Below are 20,169 nucleotides of genomic sequence, written 5' to 3'. Positions count from 1 at the left end.
TCAGCTGTGTGTCTTCAGAGAAGAAATTTTCAACTAACGTAAAAATACAGAGGAGTTAGTTTTTAAAATTGTACTGGAACGTACATTTCGGGAAAATTTTCACCTGCCACATTTTCAGTATCCAATTAAAATATAACTAACCTGACTTGTATAAAAGCTTACTTGACAAAAAAAGATGCAGCTTTTGGAAACCACGTGCAATACACCCTCTGAATGTTGTAATTTGATAACCTCAAAACTGCAGCCATGTGAATCTTACCAGCTACCTTTCCTGTTCAGTTAGAATGGTTATAGAAATGTATAACCCTAGTTAAACCTTTAGTTATGAGTATCCTCGGGATGGATTGGAACTATGAGGATAATCTGTTGAGCCATATTCTTAAAAGTCAACAAGGTACTTTTGGCTGATATATTCAGCTCCTGATATTCATCAGCTTAGAAAACACAAGCAACTGCTCCCATAGATATTTCCTTGTCTTTTCTGAAATGCCTTCAATGACCATTGTATTTCCTGAGTAACCCCTTCCACTAAGGGAAAGCGATGAGATGAAGTGTGAAATTTACATTTTTCTATGCTATAAAAGCTGCTGCCCAACTGTGATAATAAAAATCCAGGTAATCAATGATTCTCAGAATTTTTACTCTTTTACAGCATATTGCTATACTTTTTTCATGTTCTAGTCTGCATTTTTTTAAGAAGAAAACTTTAAAAGAACATGTTCAGGCACAAAAGCCAACCTGCCAAGACCCAAAGTCTGACTTTCTAAAGACATTACTGAGTGGGAAAAAATTCTAGAATTAGTATCAAGGAACAGCATAACCATGCAGTGCTTAGCAACAGGGAAATAGAAAATAATCTTAATAAATGTTCACTTTTAAAATGATATGTTAACAATACTTCAGTTATGTTTCAAATATGCCTACATAGGACACTATCATAAGAGTTAATGTATATTTTCAATCACGTTTGATGTAAAGACTGTAAATTTGTTGGATTTGCCGAATTCTTTCTAGGAAAACTTTCTAAGTTTCTGAAACACTGTATTAAAAGACAACTAAAATTTCTCATTAAGAAAAACTATCTTTTGTGGGAAATCTAAATTTAAACTTTCCATTTTAAAGTCCTAAACGTTTTCCACACAGGAAAACCCTTAAGTGTACTTCTTCAGTTTTTAAAGCAATCAGCATAGGCAATGTTAAATTATCATGGCTCTCAAGAAAAAACAGAAGAACACTGTACAGAAGACCCTCACATTTGTGGCCCTGCGTATTCCCTGTGGGCTGTGCCAACCCACTCTCTCCCCTGTAATGACTCTTTGTTTTTACTAAGTCCCAAAGGGCTGGTGAGAGCTCTGCAAAGAGAAGGGGGGAGGGGTAGATGGAATGCAGCTGCAGGCTCTGAAACAATGCTGAGTCCATATATTTTGTTCTCAGTTAGAATAATAAAAAGGGGACTGCGGTGGGGGGTGGCGGGGATGGAGAAGACAGAACCCAGAATAAGCAAGGTAGGGCCAAGTATCCCAGAGCTCTCATTCTGCACCACTCTCCCCTGACACTGATACTCTACCAAATCCAATAACCATTCATTTGCTTAAAAAACTTATCTGTTACAACTCAAATACCCATTAAGATTTAAACCTATCAGTCATTTATATCTAAATTACTTATATCAGTGGACTATACTCAGGGAAAGAATGGAGCTGTAAGAGAATGGAGCTTGCAAAGATAAACTGGGGAAGCTTGGACACAGGAGATGGGAAAGTTTGGGGGAAGGAGGTAGGAGATTTCAGAAAAGGAGGTCCAAGTTTTCAAATAGAAATTGCCTGCTTTGCAGTGGTGCCTAGGGCCTGGGGGGCAACAGGTATGCCAGAGAAAACCATATTCCTTCTAAGACTGCTAAATGCTGCATGCATCTGAATTAAGAGTCTGGAAGCCTGCACATAATGGTTCCTCATTATTCAGTCTAACATGGTGCCTCCTAAGATAATGTCCTTCACTTGCATTTCCCTGGCTTCCATGTCCCGACCAGGAGAATGACAGAATTAAGGGAAGTAGCAGACACCAAACCAAGTGTCAACTGCTAGTGAGGGAAAAGCATCTCAAATCTTACCCTCTTCCCCTAGGTACTGCCCTGTCTGCCCAGATAACCCTTTACTGTAGCCCTGCAGAGCTCTTGAACCCAGGCTGCCTCTGGAACAACCCTTCAGATGCCATTTAAATTTGTAAGGAAACTCAAGAAGCCTTAAGTAAACAACTGAAACTAATACCTCAAAAATAGAATCATCATGTGTTTTATAAAGACTACCTAAAAAGCTATAAAACAAAATCCAGAAGAATACTTGTTCCATTTAAGATCCCATTCATGAGCACACAGTTACTGGGGGTAGAATAAAAAGGACTTCATTGTAAGGCTATCATGTAGAAGCAAAGTTCTGACATCCACACACAAACATCTCCTTCAAGTTAGCATTCCACAAGATTTAGAATTACTCTTAGTTGGTGCTGAATGATACAGTTATATCTCTTGACTCTTGAAATGTTTTTGAGTTATAAAGTTTAGAAAGCCTGTACTTATTTACATTGATTTTTTTTATATTTTGTGACATAATAAAACTTCACAAGTATGCAGATTTATAATAAGCAGGAATATGATCTTCCCCACCAGGTTGCCTTTCCTCTATAGTACTAAAATCCATTTACAGATATTCCAGATCTCCATACTCTTGCCAGTTTATAGAGACAAATTCAGAACTGCACATTAAGTGAAGGAATAACTGAGTCTACCATTTATTTTATTAATATTAAATAGTAATATTAAAAATAGTAAGCAATATTTTAATAATATTTAATAATACAATATTAACACATTAAAATATTAAAAATAAAAGAGACACTACTCCTGTAAAGTTTATCATCTATTATAAACATAAGATTCATTTGTGTATTTTATTAGGATTTATCATTTATTATACTTTAAAATAAAATAAAATTTATTCATTTATTTTTTAACAGAGGTACTGAGGATTGAACCCAGGACCTTGTGCATGCTAAGCATGCACTCTACCACTGAATTATAATGTCCCTGCTATTATACTTTTAAAGTCAGCAATAAAATAGACAGAACACTTTGTTTATTCTATGTACTTGAAAAAGTCAATTTTCTATTTATACATCTCATTTCCTAGTATGTACAATCGAAGTAATTAAGTCTACAGACAGCAAAACTTTGTTAACATTAACAACAATCATAATCATAACTGGCCTGAAATTAATAATTGTTTATGATTGCTTAATTGTTGTAAACAAAACATAATCTCATAATACTATGATACATGTTACACTTCCATAAAAAGTTAAAAAACAATTATCTATGATTTGGGGAAAAAAACTACTGAATAACTATATTTGAATTATTTTCAAATAAAATTAAACTATAGTCACAAAGTTCACAAAGTATGAGTGACATTATATTAAGAGGCACAAGTGAAAACAAATTTTAAGTGTTAAATATAATAGTGTGTAAGAAGATTAGATTTTCTTTAAATCAATAAGAGTACTCACCCCTTGGAGCCCCTGGAACTGAATTGAAGGTCGAAAAGGAATTAAATTCTATTAAAAGAAACATTAAGAAAAAAACAGGTCAACCTTGGTTACTGTGACACAGAACTAAAAGTTTAAACTTTAAATAAATCTATGCATTTGGTCAGTACTATAGTCTGTGAAAACCTTTTCATTACATACTTTGGTTTCTATGTCATTATATTAAGATGCCATAATTAATGATATCACACTGTTGACATTTCTCTGAATCACACAACCGAAACTTATCTTTTGGCAGTGTAGCTCAATGGGTTCTTGAAAATGACTGACATGATTTGGCAAAAAAATGGTTAGTGTACCAATTCAATGTTACATAAAAAAAATATTCTTGCTTAGTTACTTGATGTTTTTAAAAGGAGTAGAGGTAAAGGAGAAATAAACCAACCTTGCAGAACTCTAACAGGATGCTAAAAATATAAAATTAAAATTTTTGAGAACGAACTGTGGTTTCCATGTTCTCCCATTTTACCAGAGATTAGTTTTTAGTTGATGGTCAGAAGGTTAACAATTTTCTCACAAGATTCTCACACCAGGAGAATATAATTTCTAGAACAATGTTTTGTTTTACTATGAGCTCTATCCTCTTCATAATTTTAATATTTTCTCATAGAACTGTCTATTTAGAAGAAAAGCTATAATTGTAAATATCTCCCATAGTCTCAGGCATGATTTCCTGTGTCCCAAGTCACCAGTCTGTTTTCTATGGGAACACTTTCCCAAATTGCTAACAGAAATTCATAGGAAATCAGATTTGGGTAACATTTAATAGTGATGCATCAGTCTGTAAACCATTCTTCACACCCTCATATCCAAATCTAATACACAAAAACAAAAGCAGTGGTTTCTGGTCTCATCTCTACCTCAAGTGAAGATACAGAGGCACCCATATGATCCTCCCTCAGCCACTGCACATTAACTACTACTTCCCAAAACTTCTCTGCAAATTTCAAAGTTTACTAATTAGGACTATAATAAAGAGAAATAAGGAAAGGGTAAGTACTTCTTTAAAAGATAAATCATCTAAATATAAAATCAAGTGGTAGCATTAACCATTCTATTATTATTTATAAACATGGATAGGCATCTTCTTGGAGAAAACATAATAGATACTATTATCATTGTTCTACCGCCATAAAAAGATCATTTAACTTTAGACTTAGCAGAAATCAAAGAACTACTGGGTGACAAATTCATTTCTTGGTATGGGAGAAGTAGTTTTTTTAAAAAGGAAAGATATAAAAGGTGATGCTCGAAATTTTAAAACTTTTTTTGGAAGCAATTTATCCTAATTCATGATCTTTTATGAAAATATAAAATATAGATTAATGCTAACTTGAATTTCCTTAGAGGGAGAAAACTTCACCCAAATCTACCTTCCACAGCTAAACCTCTTCCTGAAGCAATGGCAGCTTGACTATAGAAGCCATAGGGAGGTCCCCTACATGTGGAAGTAGGTGGCCCTACAATTTAAGTAACACAGGTCCAAGTTGTAGGTTTTACAGTATTTCAATCAGCCCTGTCTCCTGCTCTCTCTTCAAATCACAAACACTGAACATCTCCTCTGAGGCTGGTTACACTTTCCTCCCTGCCTCCTCGCAACCCAGAGTCTGTCTTCTTCAGCTCACCACTGGAATTTGAACTTCTCTATCAAGTTCACCAATTCTTGGTCAAACAAATGCTCACTTTTCTCAATTTTCAAATTGCTGCCTTCTCCACTGGACATCACAGCTTCCTTACACTTGGGGATACCAGTCCTCCTAGCTCTTGGATCATGCCCTTCATTTCAAAAGCTAGTGCCCTTCACTTTCCTCTTTCTAGATCTACTCCTTCCTGGAGGCTCACCCTGCCTATTTGGTGATGACTCTCCATCTCTTTTCCTATTCTTCAACTCTCCATCTCTCCACAACCTGCAACTTATCCCTGCCTAGGACATTTTGCATTAGAAACTCTCAGTGACAACAAAATTGGCACACACTAAACTACCTCCCTCCCCCAACCAAACTGGCACCTCTTTCTTACTTTTCTGGCAAAAATGCTTCTATATTTTTGGTTCTGCAGGCTCACAACCTTAAATTTAACTTACAGTCTCTTCTTTCTCTCCCTTCACCGTATCACCGTATTCTACTAGGTAATCATGCACTGCTAGAAACACAGAATTCTGAATCCAGAGATAATACGGTTGATGCCCAGCACTCCCCTCCCCTGCCCAATCACTATGGGTGAGGTGTCCCATTAACTAAGGTGGGACCAGAACCTAGGACTCAATCTTCCTGTTTTGCCATGCTGTTTTTCTTCTACCATCTTGTGCTGCACACACATCTGCTGCAGGAGAACCAAGAGCTTTGGGGCCTGCCAGAGAGTTCATATTTTAGTTGGTGAGCATTTGAGAATGACTAAATACTAGGCTAAGTACTGCTGACAGGTACAGTGAGAATTCTCAAAAAGAAAAAAAAGAGAGAGAGAGAGAGACAAGAATGGGTTACAAGAGATACTAGAAAAGAAAAGTGTTTATGGAAAAGAAGGATCTTGAGTAGTAATTTTGAAAAGATAAACTCCAGGGGAAAGGAGTGCCCTAAGCAAAAAAACAAGGAGACAGAAATGGGTACTGTGTGGGCAGAGGGTAGGTCTCTGTATGTGTACAGACCTCTTTTCATATGTGAAACAAAACATAAAAGATGAGAACTGGACCTGGTGAACCCTGTCTAATTTCTCCTTGACCTCAAAATTTGTCTTCAGTTTAGCTTCTATCCACTGCAGAATAAATAGGACAGTAATTTAAATTTCAGACCTCAGAATTTCAAAAGGTTTATCACCCTGTGAAATAACCCTGCCCTAATCCCCTCCATTATCCCTTTAGAGATGACCTTTAAGTCTTCTTTCCTTTGACATGATAAACAATTGGAGGCTCTTCTGATTTTTGGAATAAGAAAATGAGTTGCTGAAAGAAGTGTTTCAGGGAAAGCAGCTCTTTCAGTAATGTGTAAGAAAGAGAGAGATGAATTGGGGCTAGGGAAAAGGATTAGACATCAGCTCCAGGGGATATTTTATTTAGAAATACTCTGGTAATAAAGGCCTAAATAAGTAAGACTTCATGTGGAGCAAACAGGAGATGGTGGGATAAGCAGATATTCCCAAGAAAGAATGATAAAATGTGCTGAAAGCTTGAATATCAGGCACTAAAGAAAAATGAAGCAAAGGTGCTCAGGGTTCTCAGTAATTATCTGTGGCCAATCAGCCCTAGACTCCCTCAAATTAAGCTTAGTCTCTACTTTGAAAGTTCCTAGGCATTTTCAGGCCCATATCATCAAGCACCTAGACAAAGGCCTTCCTCCTTTCCTTCAGTTTCTTCCCAATGCTGCTCATTAGGATAGCTGGCAGAAGCTCTCTCAGATACCACCTTCAGCGTGTCACACAGCCTGCACTAGATTCTATCAAGGCAAAACAAACTCCTCCACATAAAAAACAGGCTGTGCGTCTACAGGATCAATCAGTTTCATCTTACTTCTAACTGTGGTGCAGTATTAATCTTTTTTAGTTTGTTGGTTTTGTAAACAATTTCCTCTCTATTTCTACATCCTAGTTGTTCCTTCAACCTGGCATCCCTTCCCAAACACTGTTTTGCCAATCCATACTAATCACTCAACATTTAAGCTTAAGATTAATTTCCTCAGCTAGGCCTTTCTTTGGGTGAATCAGGAATCAAAGACTCAAGGTCTTTAAGGACCCAACGCAGGGAAATGTGAAAGAGACTGGGTGTAAAGCAACAAGGAGTGGTGAATACCTGGAGAATGAATTCCCAACTGAGAAAGGATTCAAATTTTAAAATGTTAAACCCTTTTTCTAGCCAAACAAAACACAACACTAAACTCTGAACTATGCCCACTTTGAGTTAATTACCATTAATTGCTGTTTTTCCAGATGCCTGTGTCTATGTGCCTATGGTGCTGCTACACTGGGGGTGTATGTTTTTCATAGATTGTCTTAATCTTAGTTAAGATACAGAAGAGTTTAACATATACTTGACTTTTGACTTACGAGTAATTATCTACATTATGCTAAAAAAAGTATTACAGAATAATAAAAAGTATTATAAAATCATTTTGGCATTTATATATGTGGTATACATCTATACACATTATAATTTGGGGTGTTTAGATGAAACAAAACAACTAGGCTTTACATCAACTTGGGAATTTTCAAGAGTAATTTTAACATTACCCAATCTTTTGCCTCATGACCTGAATTTAGAACCTAACCTCTGGATACATTTATACTTCTAGCTATCTGTATTGCTTGATTCCTCAACAAAAATGATAATTTTTTTGTATGTTTACACAGTTTTGTAACGTACAGAGCATTTTTATATCCTTGTCTCAGGTGAGCCTCCTAAAACCAGCCTTGGGTGCTAAGAAGGCATCATTATCCCCCATTTCAGAGGGAGATAAAACTGTCTTCAACAAACTTTATTGCTCAGAATCACCAAACTAGTGGTTACCAGAGCTGAACCTCAAATCCAGCCTTCTGAATCTCAAATATTTCTGAATCTCAAATACTTCTCTTACCTCTGTAACAAGTTACTTCCTAGTGCTGAACATTTAAAAGGACTTAATTGCTCATTCAGTTCTTTTGGCATTTTGTTTCCAAGGAAAATAAATTTCATAAAATCATTACAATTTCCAAAGTTCAATTTCTGATTAAATAAAAATAAAAAAAAAATTTTTTTTGCTATTAGGACCATGCATAACAAAGGAACATATATAAATATTTGCATTACCATTTTTCATTAAAAAAATAAACCCCTCATCTATGGAACAGTTGTGGGTTCAGGACAGAACAGGACAAGCTAGGATCACTGTTACTGAAAAACTCCTTTAAAATATCTGACAACCTAGAAGAGAAAAATATAGAAGAGAATCTCAAATCCTTTATTAATTTTAATCCCAATTTTAGACAAGATGTTAGGCACTAGGCTATAGTTCTTAAACATTTTAAAAACTACAAAAAGAGGAGCCAGCTAGAACGCTACACCACTTATTACTCTTCTGATCACTGTGTTAATGGGAAAGTTACCATTATATGTTCTAATGTATAAGTTCTAAAAGTCAGTACCATTATAAACAAATGTCTGAATCATGTTTTCATCTAAATTTTTGTAGCCTAAGTTTAGCTGCACAAACATAATCTCAACTCATTGTAAACTTTAATGCAATTCAATCTTAAAAGATAACATAATTATAGGTGGCCAAATATGATATGGCATGTTTCAGAATAATATTTAACTTACTAAGTACATTTCCATTACAAATGAGTTTCAATAGGACTTCAACTTTTGATTTTTAGTTTTAATTAAATATTTGCACCAAGTAGCTCTTTTGAAAATCAAGTAACTTTGGCTTTAACTGAATAGTAGCTGAATTATAAGTAAGATAGTGATCTGGTATCTATATCCAGCCCAGACACACAATGCAGACTGGAACTAGCTAGGGAAACCCCTTTTGACAAATACTTCAACAGTTGATAAAGGTGATACTTTGTAGTCAAAAGATTCTATTAAACTCTTAGTTGGTTCATTGTTTTTAGAGTTCCTTTAATTACTCCTCTATATCTCTTAGGGAATTTAGGGCATTCTTAAGCTTAGAATAAAAGTGGAGATAATACTAAAATGCTCCGAAGTTTAATTATATTCTTGACATCTGCCACTATGTAAGCCAATTTTACTACAACAAAAACTGGTCTATGACCAAAGAGATCTACATACACTTATTTCCAGGGACTATTCCTCACAATGTATCAGGACTATAAAAGTAATATGTAACTTACTAAGTAATTTTACTAAGAAATCTTAATTGTAGTGAGTAATATTAGTTTCTGAAATGATTCTTTTAGGGTGGGAGAGAAGGAACAAAGTTCATCTTTGGAGATGAATAAAAAGAACTTATTCTATACAAGTTGTTATACCCATCTCATGATTATTTACACACTGTTTATCCATGTAGATAAATTAAATTTATGGTTACTTTTATTCTATTAACCACTAATGGTTTTGTCAATATACAAACATAAGAAGTAGTATTCTGGGCCTAGAAAAAAGTGATTTCTCTAAGAAACACATTAGAGAGATCTTTCTAACTTTATTCCCTAATGTTAGAGTTGGACTTGAAATACTTTCAGCTTCCCTTCTGAACCCATCATGGAGATTTGACTCAACTCAAAGTTAACTCTTGAATTATTTAAAATCAATCAATAGGCATTTGATTTATTTGGCTACCTAAGCTGCATTATGAGTCATGATAAAGATAGTGTTAAAAAAAATTCCAAAGTCAACTATAATTTTGGAAATTTGTAGAACCAGAAAACTTTCTATAAATGGTGATGGGTCAGGTGACTGCTTTAAGTGGGATTGTTTTAGGAAACAATTATAGCTACCTAGTTACTATTTATTGATTGCTTAAAATGTGTCAGGCTGGTGTAATAATTTTTACTATCACCTCTGGGAATTCTCACAACACCCCTGTGGGGCAGATACTATTATTTCCACTTTTCAAGTAAATCCTGTGAATCACCTAAGGTTACATAGTTAATAAGTGATCTGGAACTCAAACCCTGGCCTGTCTCATTTTAAGAACTGTGCTCTTGCCCACCACTCTATACAGCTAGCCACTTCTGCTCCTCCTTAACAATAGTTATATAAAATATGAAACATCTGAAAGCTAGAGAATTAAGAACTATAAGAATTGATAGCTTTTGGGGGAATCACTTTTTAGTTTTGTACTACAGCTTAAAGAAAATATCAGGCACTTGAACTTGTTTTCCTGTGCAAATAAACAGTAAACAGTATAACTTATTCTGGGATACAGTTTAAGACAGATCTTTCTTTTTTCGAAGAGGTACTATACCATTTTAAGAACTTGTTATAATTCTTTTATTTAAGAAATCATTTTATTCTGCTCTTTAAAACATCAACTCATAGGGAACCCAATGGCTATACAATAATTATATTTTAACCACTGTAAAAAATATATATCCAGGCAGGACAAAACAGTTTAAAAAAAATGGAGCTAAAGCAGAAAATAGCACAGGAAATTAAACAACTGATCCTGAAGTATTCAGATACACTCAGCTCTTGTCAAAGGCTGATAATATGTTTAGAACAATAACATGAATGTGAAATTTAGGGGTAATGCAAAGCTACCTTAAAAGAGAGACATTAAGTTTCACAAAATCTATTATTTTGCTTTGTGAGTGAATCCAGCCTTACACATAGAAGAAAACTCCTCTGCAGATCTGGAAGAACCAAATTAAAGAGCATATGGAATAAATAATTTCTTTATACTCATAGATACAGAAAACAAGCTTATAGTTACCAAAGGGGATAAAGGGGGGAGGGAGTGGGGGAATTTAAATTAGGAGTGGGGGATTTAAATTAGGAGTTTGAGATTAACATATACATACTACTATATATAAAATAAACAAGGACCTACTGTACAGCACAGGGAACCACAGTCAATATCTTATCTTATAATAACCTATGATGGAAAAGAATCTGAAAAAAAATACATGTATATAATTGAATCACTTTGTTGTACACCTGGAACTAGCACAACATTGTAAATTAACTATACTTCAATAAAAAAAATCCAAAAAACATTTTAAAAATAATTTCTTTGTAACCACTGTAACACAGAAAAGAATGAAATATAAAGGGGATTATCAAAACATTAGTGAGAAGTCAAAAATCTAATGTATTTAACACAATCCTTGTTTTTAAAGACAGCATCTGGAAAACTGTAGCTGATGCACGCCAAATTTTTTAAAAAAATTATTGTCTTATATCTTACTATTTCATACAACTCTTTAAAGGAACATAGAAAGCAAAAATCCAAACTGAACAACCAGCTAACAAGTTAGTTACTGCGAACCAGCCTTTGTAACAATACTTGAAGTATAATATCCTGTCACTTTTTTAAAGACAGAGCTTAATGTGGACTTTATAATTGTATAATAAGCTTACACGCCAAATCTCACTATAAATACAAATGAAGATTTGTTTTTTGGAATCATGGTCTCTCGTGAAGTATAAAAAAAGCAGTAAAATAAACTTGGGTTGGAAGGTGGAGATTATTTTTAAAATATTGGAAATTTATATAATGAGGTATCTAAAACAAAGGGGGCCATTAGAAGGCTTGAGACTTGGAAACTACATGATCATACTTAATGTTTTAAAAAGATCACTCTGGCTGCTGTGTGAAGAATGGATTACTGGGGGAAGAGTTGCAGCCTGGAGGCTAGCTGAAAGCTCGTGGCAGTGGTCCTTGAGAGAGAACGGTGGCTGGGACTGGAGTGGTGGTGATGGATAAGGTTAGATTTCAGATATCTGAAGACTGACAGAACTCCCTGGTGGATCAACTAAGCCCAGAAAAGAGGAGACTAATTAAGGAATACTAGTCAATTACTAGCAACTGGTGAAGCTGCCACTTACTAAAATGGGGAACACTCAGGAAGTTTTAGGTTTGAGGAACGAAATTGAGAATTGTGTTTGATGGGGGTGGGGATATAGCTCAGTGGTAGAGAGTGTGCTTAACGTGCACACGGTTCTGGGTTCAATCCCTGGTACCTCCACTAAAAAAACAGAAGAATTGTGTTTGAGTCTGTTAAATTTGAAATAACCTATTAAACGTTCATAAAAAGATGAGGTGTTGGAAACTAGTGCCTGGAAATGGAGGACAGTCAGAGTTGGAGATAAGTATTTGGAAGTCATTAACATATAGATGGCATTTAAATCCATAGGACTAGATGAGCTCACCTAGGGAAGTGAAAAGAAAAGGGAGCTGGGATCTCCAATATTCAGAGGCCAGTTAGGCAGAGGATAGTCAGCAGAGAAGACAGAAAGAATGGGCAGGGAAGTGGGAGGAAAGTCAGGAAAGTGTTTTTAACAACAAGAAGGAGTAGTCAACTAGATGGAATGCTCCTGCAGTCAGGAAAGATAGGAACAGAGAGATGATCACTAGACTTGACAACATAGCCAGGTACAATCTCAGGGGTGTGGTGAACACAACCTAAGTAGAGTGGGCAAAGCAGAGGATGGATGGGAGATGAAAAAGCAGACACTACTTGTCAGATACATTCTCAAACATAATCCTTCCCTCTTTAGGTGTCCCCTTCATCACAGACTTTACTGCATTTTTTTTTAACGTATGCTTGTTTCTAATAAAGCATGAACACTTTCTTGATGGCAGGGACCATCCATGACTTACTCAGTTTTTTTTATCTCCAATGCCTACTTCTATGCCTGGCACATGTTGGAAGATAAATAAATGCTGGCTAAATGAATATGCGGTAGTTCTAATTCTGACTCCCATCTTTTATTAAAGAAAACCCATCTTAAGACACTTAACTGAGTTTTTACTACATGGATGTGTTTTCTGGTTCTCTGAGGCATCACGAGGCATTATTGAAAACCAGTAATGAAACCAAAAGCCATGATATTGAGTAAATGTTTTTTAAAAATATGCTAACACTTAAGTTCCCAGGTAAGCATATTTAGATCTTAAAGTATCTCAGAGAATTTTATTGGAAAGTTCAAGCCTGGCTCCACCGTTGAACAGGCTCGCTGTTCACTGTTAGAGTCTTCTGGCAAAGGATATCTCCATGAACCATGAACCAAGTACCCATAAGATTGTGTCCATGACAATATATATGTATAACAAAAGCTTTATGGACTCATGATTATTTTTTGGTTTGCTTTTCATATTATCTGCATTCTGTGATGATCTTAAGTACAATTTATAGAGAAGTTCCAGGTTTGGCCTTTGCTGGCAGAGTGTTACTGGAGGCCCTTAAACCAGTTCTTCCTAAAGATTTAACATGGCTCTCAAGAGTTATAATGCCGCAACAGAAATTATAGATAGGTAGATTAATTGAATGGAAGGGAGAGAGGGAAAGAAAAGAAAGAACAAACTTCCTCTGTAAACCTGACCTGAATTATGCCATGTTTTTCAGCTTGAATTTGGCTGTAGAGACACAGTCATTAATTTATTGTCTTCTACTCCAGACCTGCTTTTCTAGATTTTTGCATTAAGTCATGGGAAATGTCGTATGGAGTTGAGTATGTAGGAGAGTCAGACGTGGAGTTATATACATGCTGTTTTCTTTATTCTAAAATTTAGCTCATCTGACATGGAGAAATGCCCATTTCACATTAAAATTCACATTTCAGGGACATCTTCTCAAATACTCCAAATACATTTGACCCAAACTGGCGAATAATTGAACTGAACTGTGGTGCCAGGCTCTTGACTCTAGCTGTTGTCACCACAAATTGTTAAAAATGACCCAGCATTGATTCTGCTGAAATTCTCATTTTCCTCATTCTGCTGGCTTTAGCACAAATTACCTAACAAGCGCTATGAGCACAGCTTCCATAGTTTTTTACAAGTGCAAATGGAGCAAATGGAAAGGCTGGATCTGGTGATTGTCCTCAATAAGCTTTCCTGTAAATCATTCCAAGAATTCTACGCCCCTTTCCTTTTAAATTCTTTTTTGAACATGTTCCAATCCTTCACATATGTTCTTTCTTTCTCCTCTCAATTCTGGTGCCAAGGTTCCCTGTTCATCTTTGTAGGCAATCTGGCTATTGCTTTTCACTAGGAGGAGCACCCTTCTTGGTACTGAACACCTGATTATTTGAATAGGCTTTTCAAATACTGGTTGCAAAACAGGGCACAGACTAGACTTTACTTGATAAAAAGCATTTTAAGATCAAGTTTAGCCTGAAGATGAGTCTAAGGTAAAAGTCAGTAAGATTAATTTATTTAAATTAAAACTTGCTACATTTAAAAACTGCAACAAAAGGAATCTGCTACGGCAAGCCTCATTATTTTACTTTGTAAACATGTCAGCAGCAGTGGTAGCTCTGGATGCTTGAGGGGTGCCTTAAGGAGAACAGGGTCTTCCACATTTATAAAGCAGATTATTGAACACACATGTACACACTCGAAAGTTGTTTGAGGGCAGGCACAAAACGGAGATAGGAAAAAGTAAAGTATGAGTCTTTTTTTGTGCCTTAAACCACAGTGAATCAAATGCTGAGACTGAGTTCCCCATGCAAAATTAAATGTTAAGTATATTTGTACACATTTTCAGAACATTATCATTTTCCTAGAAGACACTAATCAAAGCAGGAAAATTTATTTAAAGCCAATAATTAGAGTTGACAAGAGAAAATGTTAACCCAATACTTCTTAAAGGCATCTCCTTTCTCATTTTCAGGCATAGAGAGTGAATGGCCCCTGCCTCCAAACATGTCTATGCAGACTTTTTATGTAATAGTTAGATAAATGTGAAATATTATTTGAGGCACCACCTTTGAAACTTTAAGTAAACATTTTTTAAAAAATGATAGGGTCAGCAATGACAGAATCTGAAAACATTTTCATCAGGTTTTTGTTACTACAAAATGAGTTACTCAAATGTCAAAGCCAGCTATACATTACTGAAGAAATTAGCTAAAATAAATTCCAGAATTTTGGGATTTAATTTTAAGTATAGTTTTAGGACACATTTGGGAGAAATATGTAATTATAGTAATATATGCTCATTTAAAATATGTAGAGCTTATATAGAGCACACAATCACAAACATAAATTTAGAATGATTATAAAGTTGTAATCCGAGAATTTATTTAGCAACTTTACCTTCATTCAAAATAACCTACAGAGAAAAAAAGGAGTTTTTCATTATAAACTAAATATCTGTATTAGCATGTCTGAGTTCATCTGCAAACCATGAAAATAACTTTCCAGTTAATACTTTTTTATATATAATCAACTTGAAACTATTTCTGTATTCAGACTGAGTGAAAAACAACTTTTAGGAGATATTTGCTCCAACTATCACTCCTATTCCTGGACTTAGAACGTCTCTGTCCTCCACCCCAGGCCCTGTTTAAAAAAGTTCTCAAGCTAGCATTCTTTATTTCTTCTCTAAAAACAGAAAACTTAAATAACAAAGGTCAATTAGGTACGTTTGTCTTTTGAAATAGTGAGAAATTATTTCCAATTAAAGATTCTGTTTCCACAAATGCTAGTAATTTTGTATACTTGCTCAATTATATCTGAAGAACTTCTGTATTAGCTTGAATCATAGTTTCCTAAATTCCCAAATTTACCTCCTTAAAGCCTTAGGTCAAGTTTAGGAGAGTAAATCCATGGGACAAAATAATCTCGATAAAAATAACTCTGTTACTTAATTTAGGGAATTAACCTGTTGAAAATTCTGGCTCTTAGAAAGTCATTAGAAGAACAGGAGTAATAGTCATAACCTTCCACAGGCCAAAGCCACTTGGAGGCCACTTGTCAAGTATCAAGCACCTTCCTATCTGAGCACAAGGAATGGTGGGAGCAGTTTTAGGAGAGAAGTTAAAGCCATTTTCCCCACCTGGAGAGAATAGGCTTGACCACCAGAAACTTCTTCCCAATTAGTCAATGCATGCCAACATACTTCCAAACAGCAGCTACAATTTAAAGTTAGGAGCCCTTCTTCCAGGCTAGAAAGTGTAAAAGATCAAGTACATATCCTTCTACTGAAGGATAAAAGCTCAGCCATATGCCTGCTGCTGACAACTTTACTCTGTTGATAGGGGAGCCCTGGACTGGCCCCAGCCAGGAGGAGGGGCACTGAAGACACATTCATGAGAAGCTTAGCTGAACGTGCCAGAGGATACTGCAGTAAGTACCAACAGTACATTTCTTTTTCTTCAATCTCTTCCCACTTTTCATCCATCTGAAATGAACAGTCTCATCCCAATTCCTGCTTTTCCAAACCCCTTGCAAACTATTAACAATGAGGTCTGAGGACAGAAACTGGTTAAGTCAGAAAAAAGGCAGTGTCCAATTGCAAAGGCCAAATCAGCTTATTTATTTCTTCCTCTTTCTCTGCATACTACTGCTACCACCAGCTTTTCAGAAGAAAAGGAATTCTAGGACTACCTGAATCTACCTGTATCCACACTCAGAAAGGTAGAAGGACTTAGAAAAGTCTTTTCCCTTTACCTTCTTTGCCTCTACACAGATTGACCAGACCCATTAATTTGCATGCACAGAGATGGGAACAGATAGCAATGATATTACTAGGTAATAATAGTCAGGAGCAAAGAAAGCCATAGACTTTAGTACCTTTGACTATAAAAAAGTTTAAAAATGGAAAATAAAAAAATCAAGAACTAAGTGTTGGGTTAGAAGAGAAAGAATTTTTGATCTCATCTCTTGGAAGACACCAGTATACAAATGTGGGGCTCTTAAGAGTCAGAGCACTCCAACTTTAATTCTAAGCATAACAACACTAAAGTGTATATTTAGGAGGCAGAAATGAAGGTAGAAAACAAATAGCACTCTCTCCCTGGGTGCCAACAGTCATGCACATCAGTGAGCACTGGGGGCCTCTCTGTCGCCTTATTCTCCCTGGGTACCATCCCTTCCCATGGGTGTGGGCCTTCTCACCCACCTCTTCCCTGCCAAATATACAGTGCCTGTCAATCTCACTGTAATCAACTGTGCTGTCTGCCAGTTGTTCTTCCAAGGTGGCTGGCTGACCTTCTGTCCTAAGAGATGCCTCTCCCTACCCCTGTGTGTCAGTCTTTATCTGCTCCTTGGATCTGTTTCTGACTGGAGGTTGGCCTCCTCCTGCTGGGTTCTTTCTCTCTAGCCTCTGTGTTTTTCTCTTTACATACCCTCACCTACCTTCTTCCCACTATCATTCCTACCCATGCCCTCCCCTTGGAACAGGCAAGCTTATCTCTCCATCTTGCAGGGCTGAGTTTCTCTCCAGTGTCTGCCTGTGTCCCTCTACCTGCCTATCCGTCTTCCCCCATATGGGCCTCCCACTCCATGCTAGTGCTGGTCTCTTCCTTGCAGATGCACCTGTCTGGGAGTAGCTACTGACACATGCAGTTTTTACTTCTTATATCTCCTTGCATTCCTATTGCTGAGTGTACACTGACCTTCCAACCGCACATGAGACTCCTTTTCTCTGGGATTTCCTGGCATGTAGGAAAAGGATCTTTCTCCCTGTGCATGCTCCCTCCATTCCCCTGTCTTGAGTGTTCTCACCTATGCTTCTCCAGTATCATATGTGCCCTGGAATGTACATCCATGTGTCCACTCAGTTCTGTGAGTGCCATCCTGAGGGCATGCTCATCTCTGAGAGTCTGTCCTACAGTTTACATGTACACTGTCATGTGAGTTCATGTATTTCCCAAACTATTCACCATTATGTATCTCTCACTGTGTTCACGCTTACAAAGGGGGCTTCTTTGAAGGTAAGTCTCCCTTGGCCCAGGTTCACATGTATCCTTCGGTTTTGCCTCCAACTCTGCCTTCCTTCTAAGCATTTAAAGTGCTTGGCACTAGTGGGAGCTCAACAGATGTTAATTCCTTTCTCCACTTTTATCTGAATGAGTCTGCAAATGGGTGTCCCTCTGTGCCTGTTTTATGAGATCACTTAATCGGAGCGTGTTTCCTTGGTATGGACCTAGCTATTTGCCAGGATGACCCGTGGGTTATCTCTTCCTTCCCGATTGTCTCTCCTCTCAGAGTGAATGTTACTCGTCCTTCATATGGGTATCTTTCCTCCTATGCGATGTCTACTCTTGTCTCCCTCATCCACGCACAGTACTGCATGTCCATAACGGCTTCCCCAGGCACTTCGGTAGCGGCTTCCCTTTGCTATACATTCCACTTTCCTCTCACTTTTTTTTTTCCAAAGTGAAAACGCTTCTCTGGGTTTGTCCTCCAACTGCTGAATATGTGAGCCTTCGCTGCGCTCGAGTTGTGTGTGTGTGTCCCTAGGTCTCTCCGGGACGAGCTGCGGTCTGTCCGGGGTGCGGTGTATTCTCCGCCACCCAACCCCCGCCCCCGGCCTGAGCCCACGTCTCTGTTTGTGAATCCGCCTGAGACGCGACACGTCTTTAGGGTATGAGGAGGAGTCATGGAGAAATCTCTCTCCTCAGTAACTGATTTCTTTGCTCCCGGGTGAGCGCTGGGTGTATGTGACTCCCGGTAAGCCGTGTTGTTGCGTCTCGGGGAAGGCGAAGTGCCGGAGTCTCTGCAAGTGTTAGGTGTGTCCCCCTCCTCACTCGTACGCGGAGCGTCTGTATCTCAGCCTCTGCGAGTACACGGTATGCCTCCCGCTGCCCCATACAAGAAGCGCCTGTGTCCCCAGGTCCCAGCAAGTACAATGTGTGTCCCACCTTCATACGCGGACCGCCTGCCTCCCGGTCTCTGCGGATCCATGGCGTTACCCCCAAAACGCCGACGGCTTGTGCCCACCGGTCCCCTCAGGTTCGCTACCCGGACGCTGCCCCCCTCCCCACCCCACTCCCACGCCGTGGGCAGCGTAGCTATCTCACTTTTCTCCCTAGAGCCTTTCTCCTTTGCGGGCAGAAAAGACCAGAAAACCCGCGGGCGCCGTCGGAAAGTCCCGCAGCGGCTGCGCAGCCGAGCCAGGGATGCGGCTGCCTCGGCCCCGCCGCCAGGGGCCGCCCGCTCGTCCGCCTCTCAACGGCCGGGCTCCCGGCTAGTCCGGGTCGGCGGCGTCAGCGACCCGGCCCAGCCCTGCCCAGCCCTGCCGCCACCCGCAGCGAGCCACCGCTCCGCCAGCCCCAAGCCAGGTGCGGAGGCCAGGAGGAGGCAAGCCAGGGCGACGAGGGACGCCCTCTTCTTCCCCGAGGTCGGTCGGTCGGCCGGCCGCCAGGCTCACCTTGTGGCTCTGGTAGGTCTCGAGCGCGCGGATCGCCGTCTCGGTGAGCTTCACATGCAGTACGGTGATGTTGTCCTGTCCCAGCCGCCCGCACGACAGCCCGTAGCGCTGCTCCTCCCTCAGGCCCGCCGCCCCCCCCGCCGCCATCTTAAACTCCCCGGGGTGCCGCCGCCGACGCCGCTCCGGCTCTAGCCTCCACTGCGGCCGCGGCTGCTCGGGCTTCTGCAGCCGCCGCCACAGCTACGGCCATCCCGCTGCTGACGTACTGTCATATACTGCGCGCAGCCAGACCTCGGGCTGCCACCGCCGCCACCCGCCCCACCCTCAGGCCTCGCGCCCCGCCCCGGGCTCGCCTCATTGGCCCGATCCTCCTCATAACCGCCCTCATTGGCCGCTTTTCACTCTCACGGGGGCGGAGCCCAAAGTCGCCGGAGTTTTGCTCCCGGGACGGGACGTCCGAGAGGTGAGAGGCTGACGTCGAGGTGACGCGCCAACAAAATCACATCTGACGTCACGTCTAGTCGTCTTGGCTCACTGGCCGCGATTGGCCAGGCTGATTTGGGGGATCCCCCGCTAATTGGGTATCCGGGTTGCCTGGTCTGGTTACCTGGAGTCGGAGACCCGCCCCTTGGGGGATAGATGTGGAAAGTCGGGAAGGTAGGGGAGAGTCTCTTCCTGTGCTGAGGATCATTGGAGAGGAGTAGCCCCCCAAATGTGTGACCAAGTAAGGAATTCGTCCCCCGACGGCTGCGTTACCTGGCATAGTTTGGTGTGTGAGTGTGAGGAACGACGCAGTAGGCGGAGTCACTGGAGAGT

General features: G+C 39.1%; 1 protein-coding gene across 1 annotated transcript in view; it reads right to left on the bottom strand.

Moving 5' to 3' along the window:
- The window catches only part of ELL2 (elongation factor for RNA polymerase II 2), a 70,611-nt gene extending 50,763 nt beyond the window's left edge, over positions 1 to 19,848 (bottom strand). Inside the window, exons 1-2 of the mRNA XM_072958366.1 lie at positions 19,354 to 19,848; positions 3,562 to 3,609 (exon numbers count right to left, since the gene is read on the bottom strand). Of these exons, the coding sequence (XP_072814467.1) occupies positions 3,562 to 3,609; positions 19,354 to 19,500 (195 nt within the window). The 5' untranslated portion in view covers positions 19,501 to 19,848. The remainder of the gene's footprint in view (positions 1 to 3,561; positions 3,610 to 19,353) is intronic.
- Between the last annotated feature and the right edge of the window lie 321 nt (positions 19,849 to 20,169).

Source organism: Vicugna pacos, chromosome 3 (assembly GCF_048564905.1).
Source record: "Vicugna pacos chromosome 3, VicPac4, whole genome shotgun sequence".
In the NCBI taxonomy this organism is placed as follows: domain Eukaryota; kingdom Metazoa; phylum Chordata; class Mammalia; order Artiodactyla; family Camelidae; genus Vicugna; species Vicugna pacos.
Note: the sequence above shows the minus strand (reverse complement) of the source record. Positions and strands in the feature narration are given on the sequence as shown.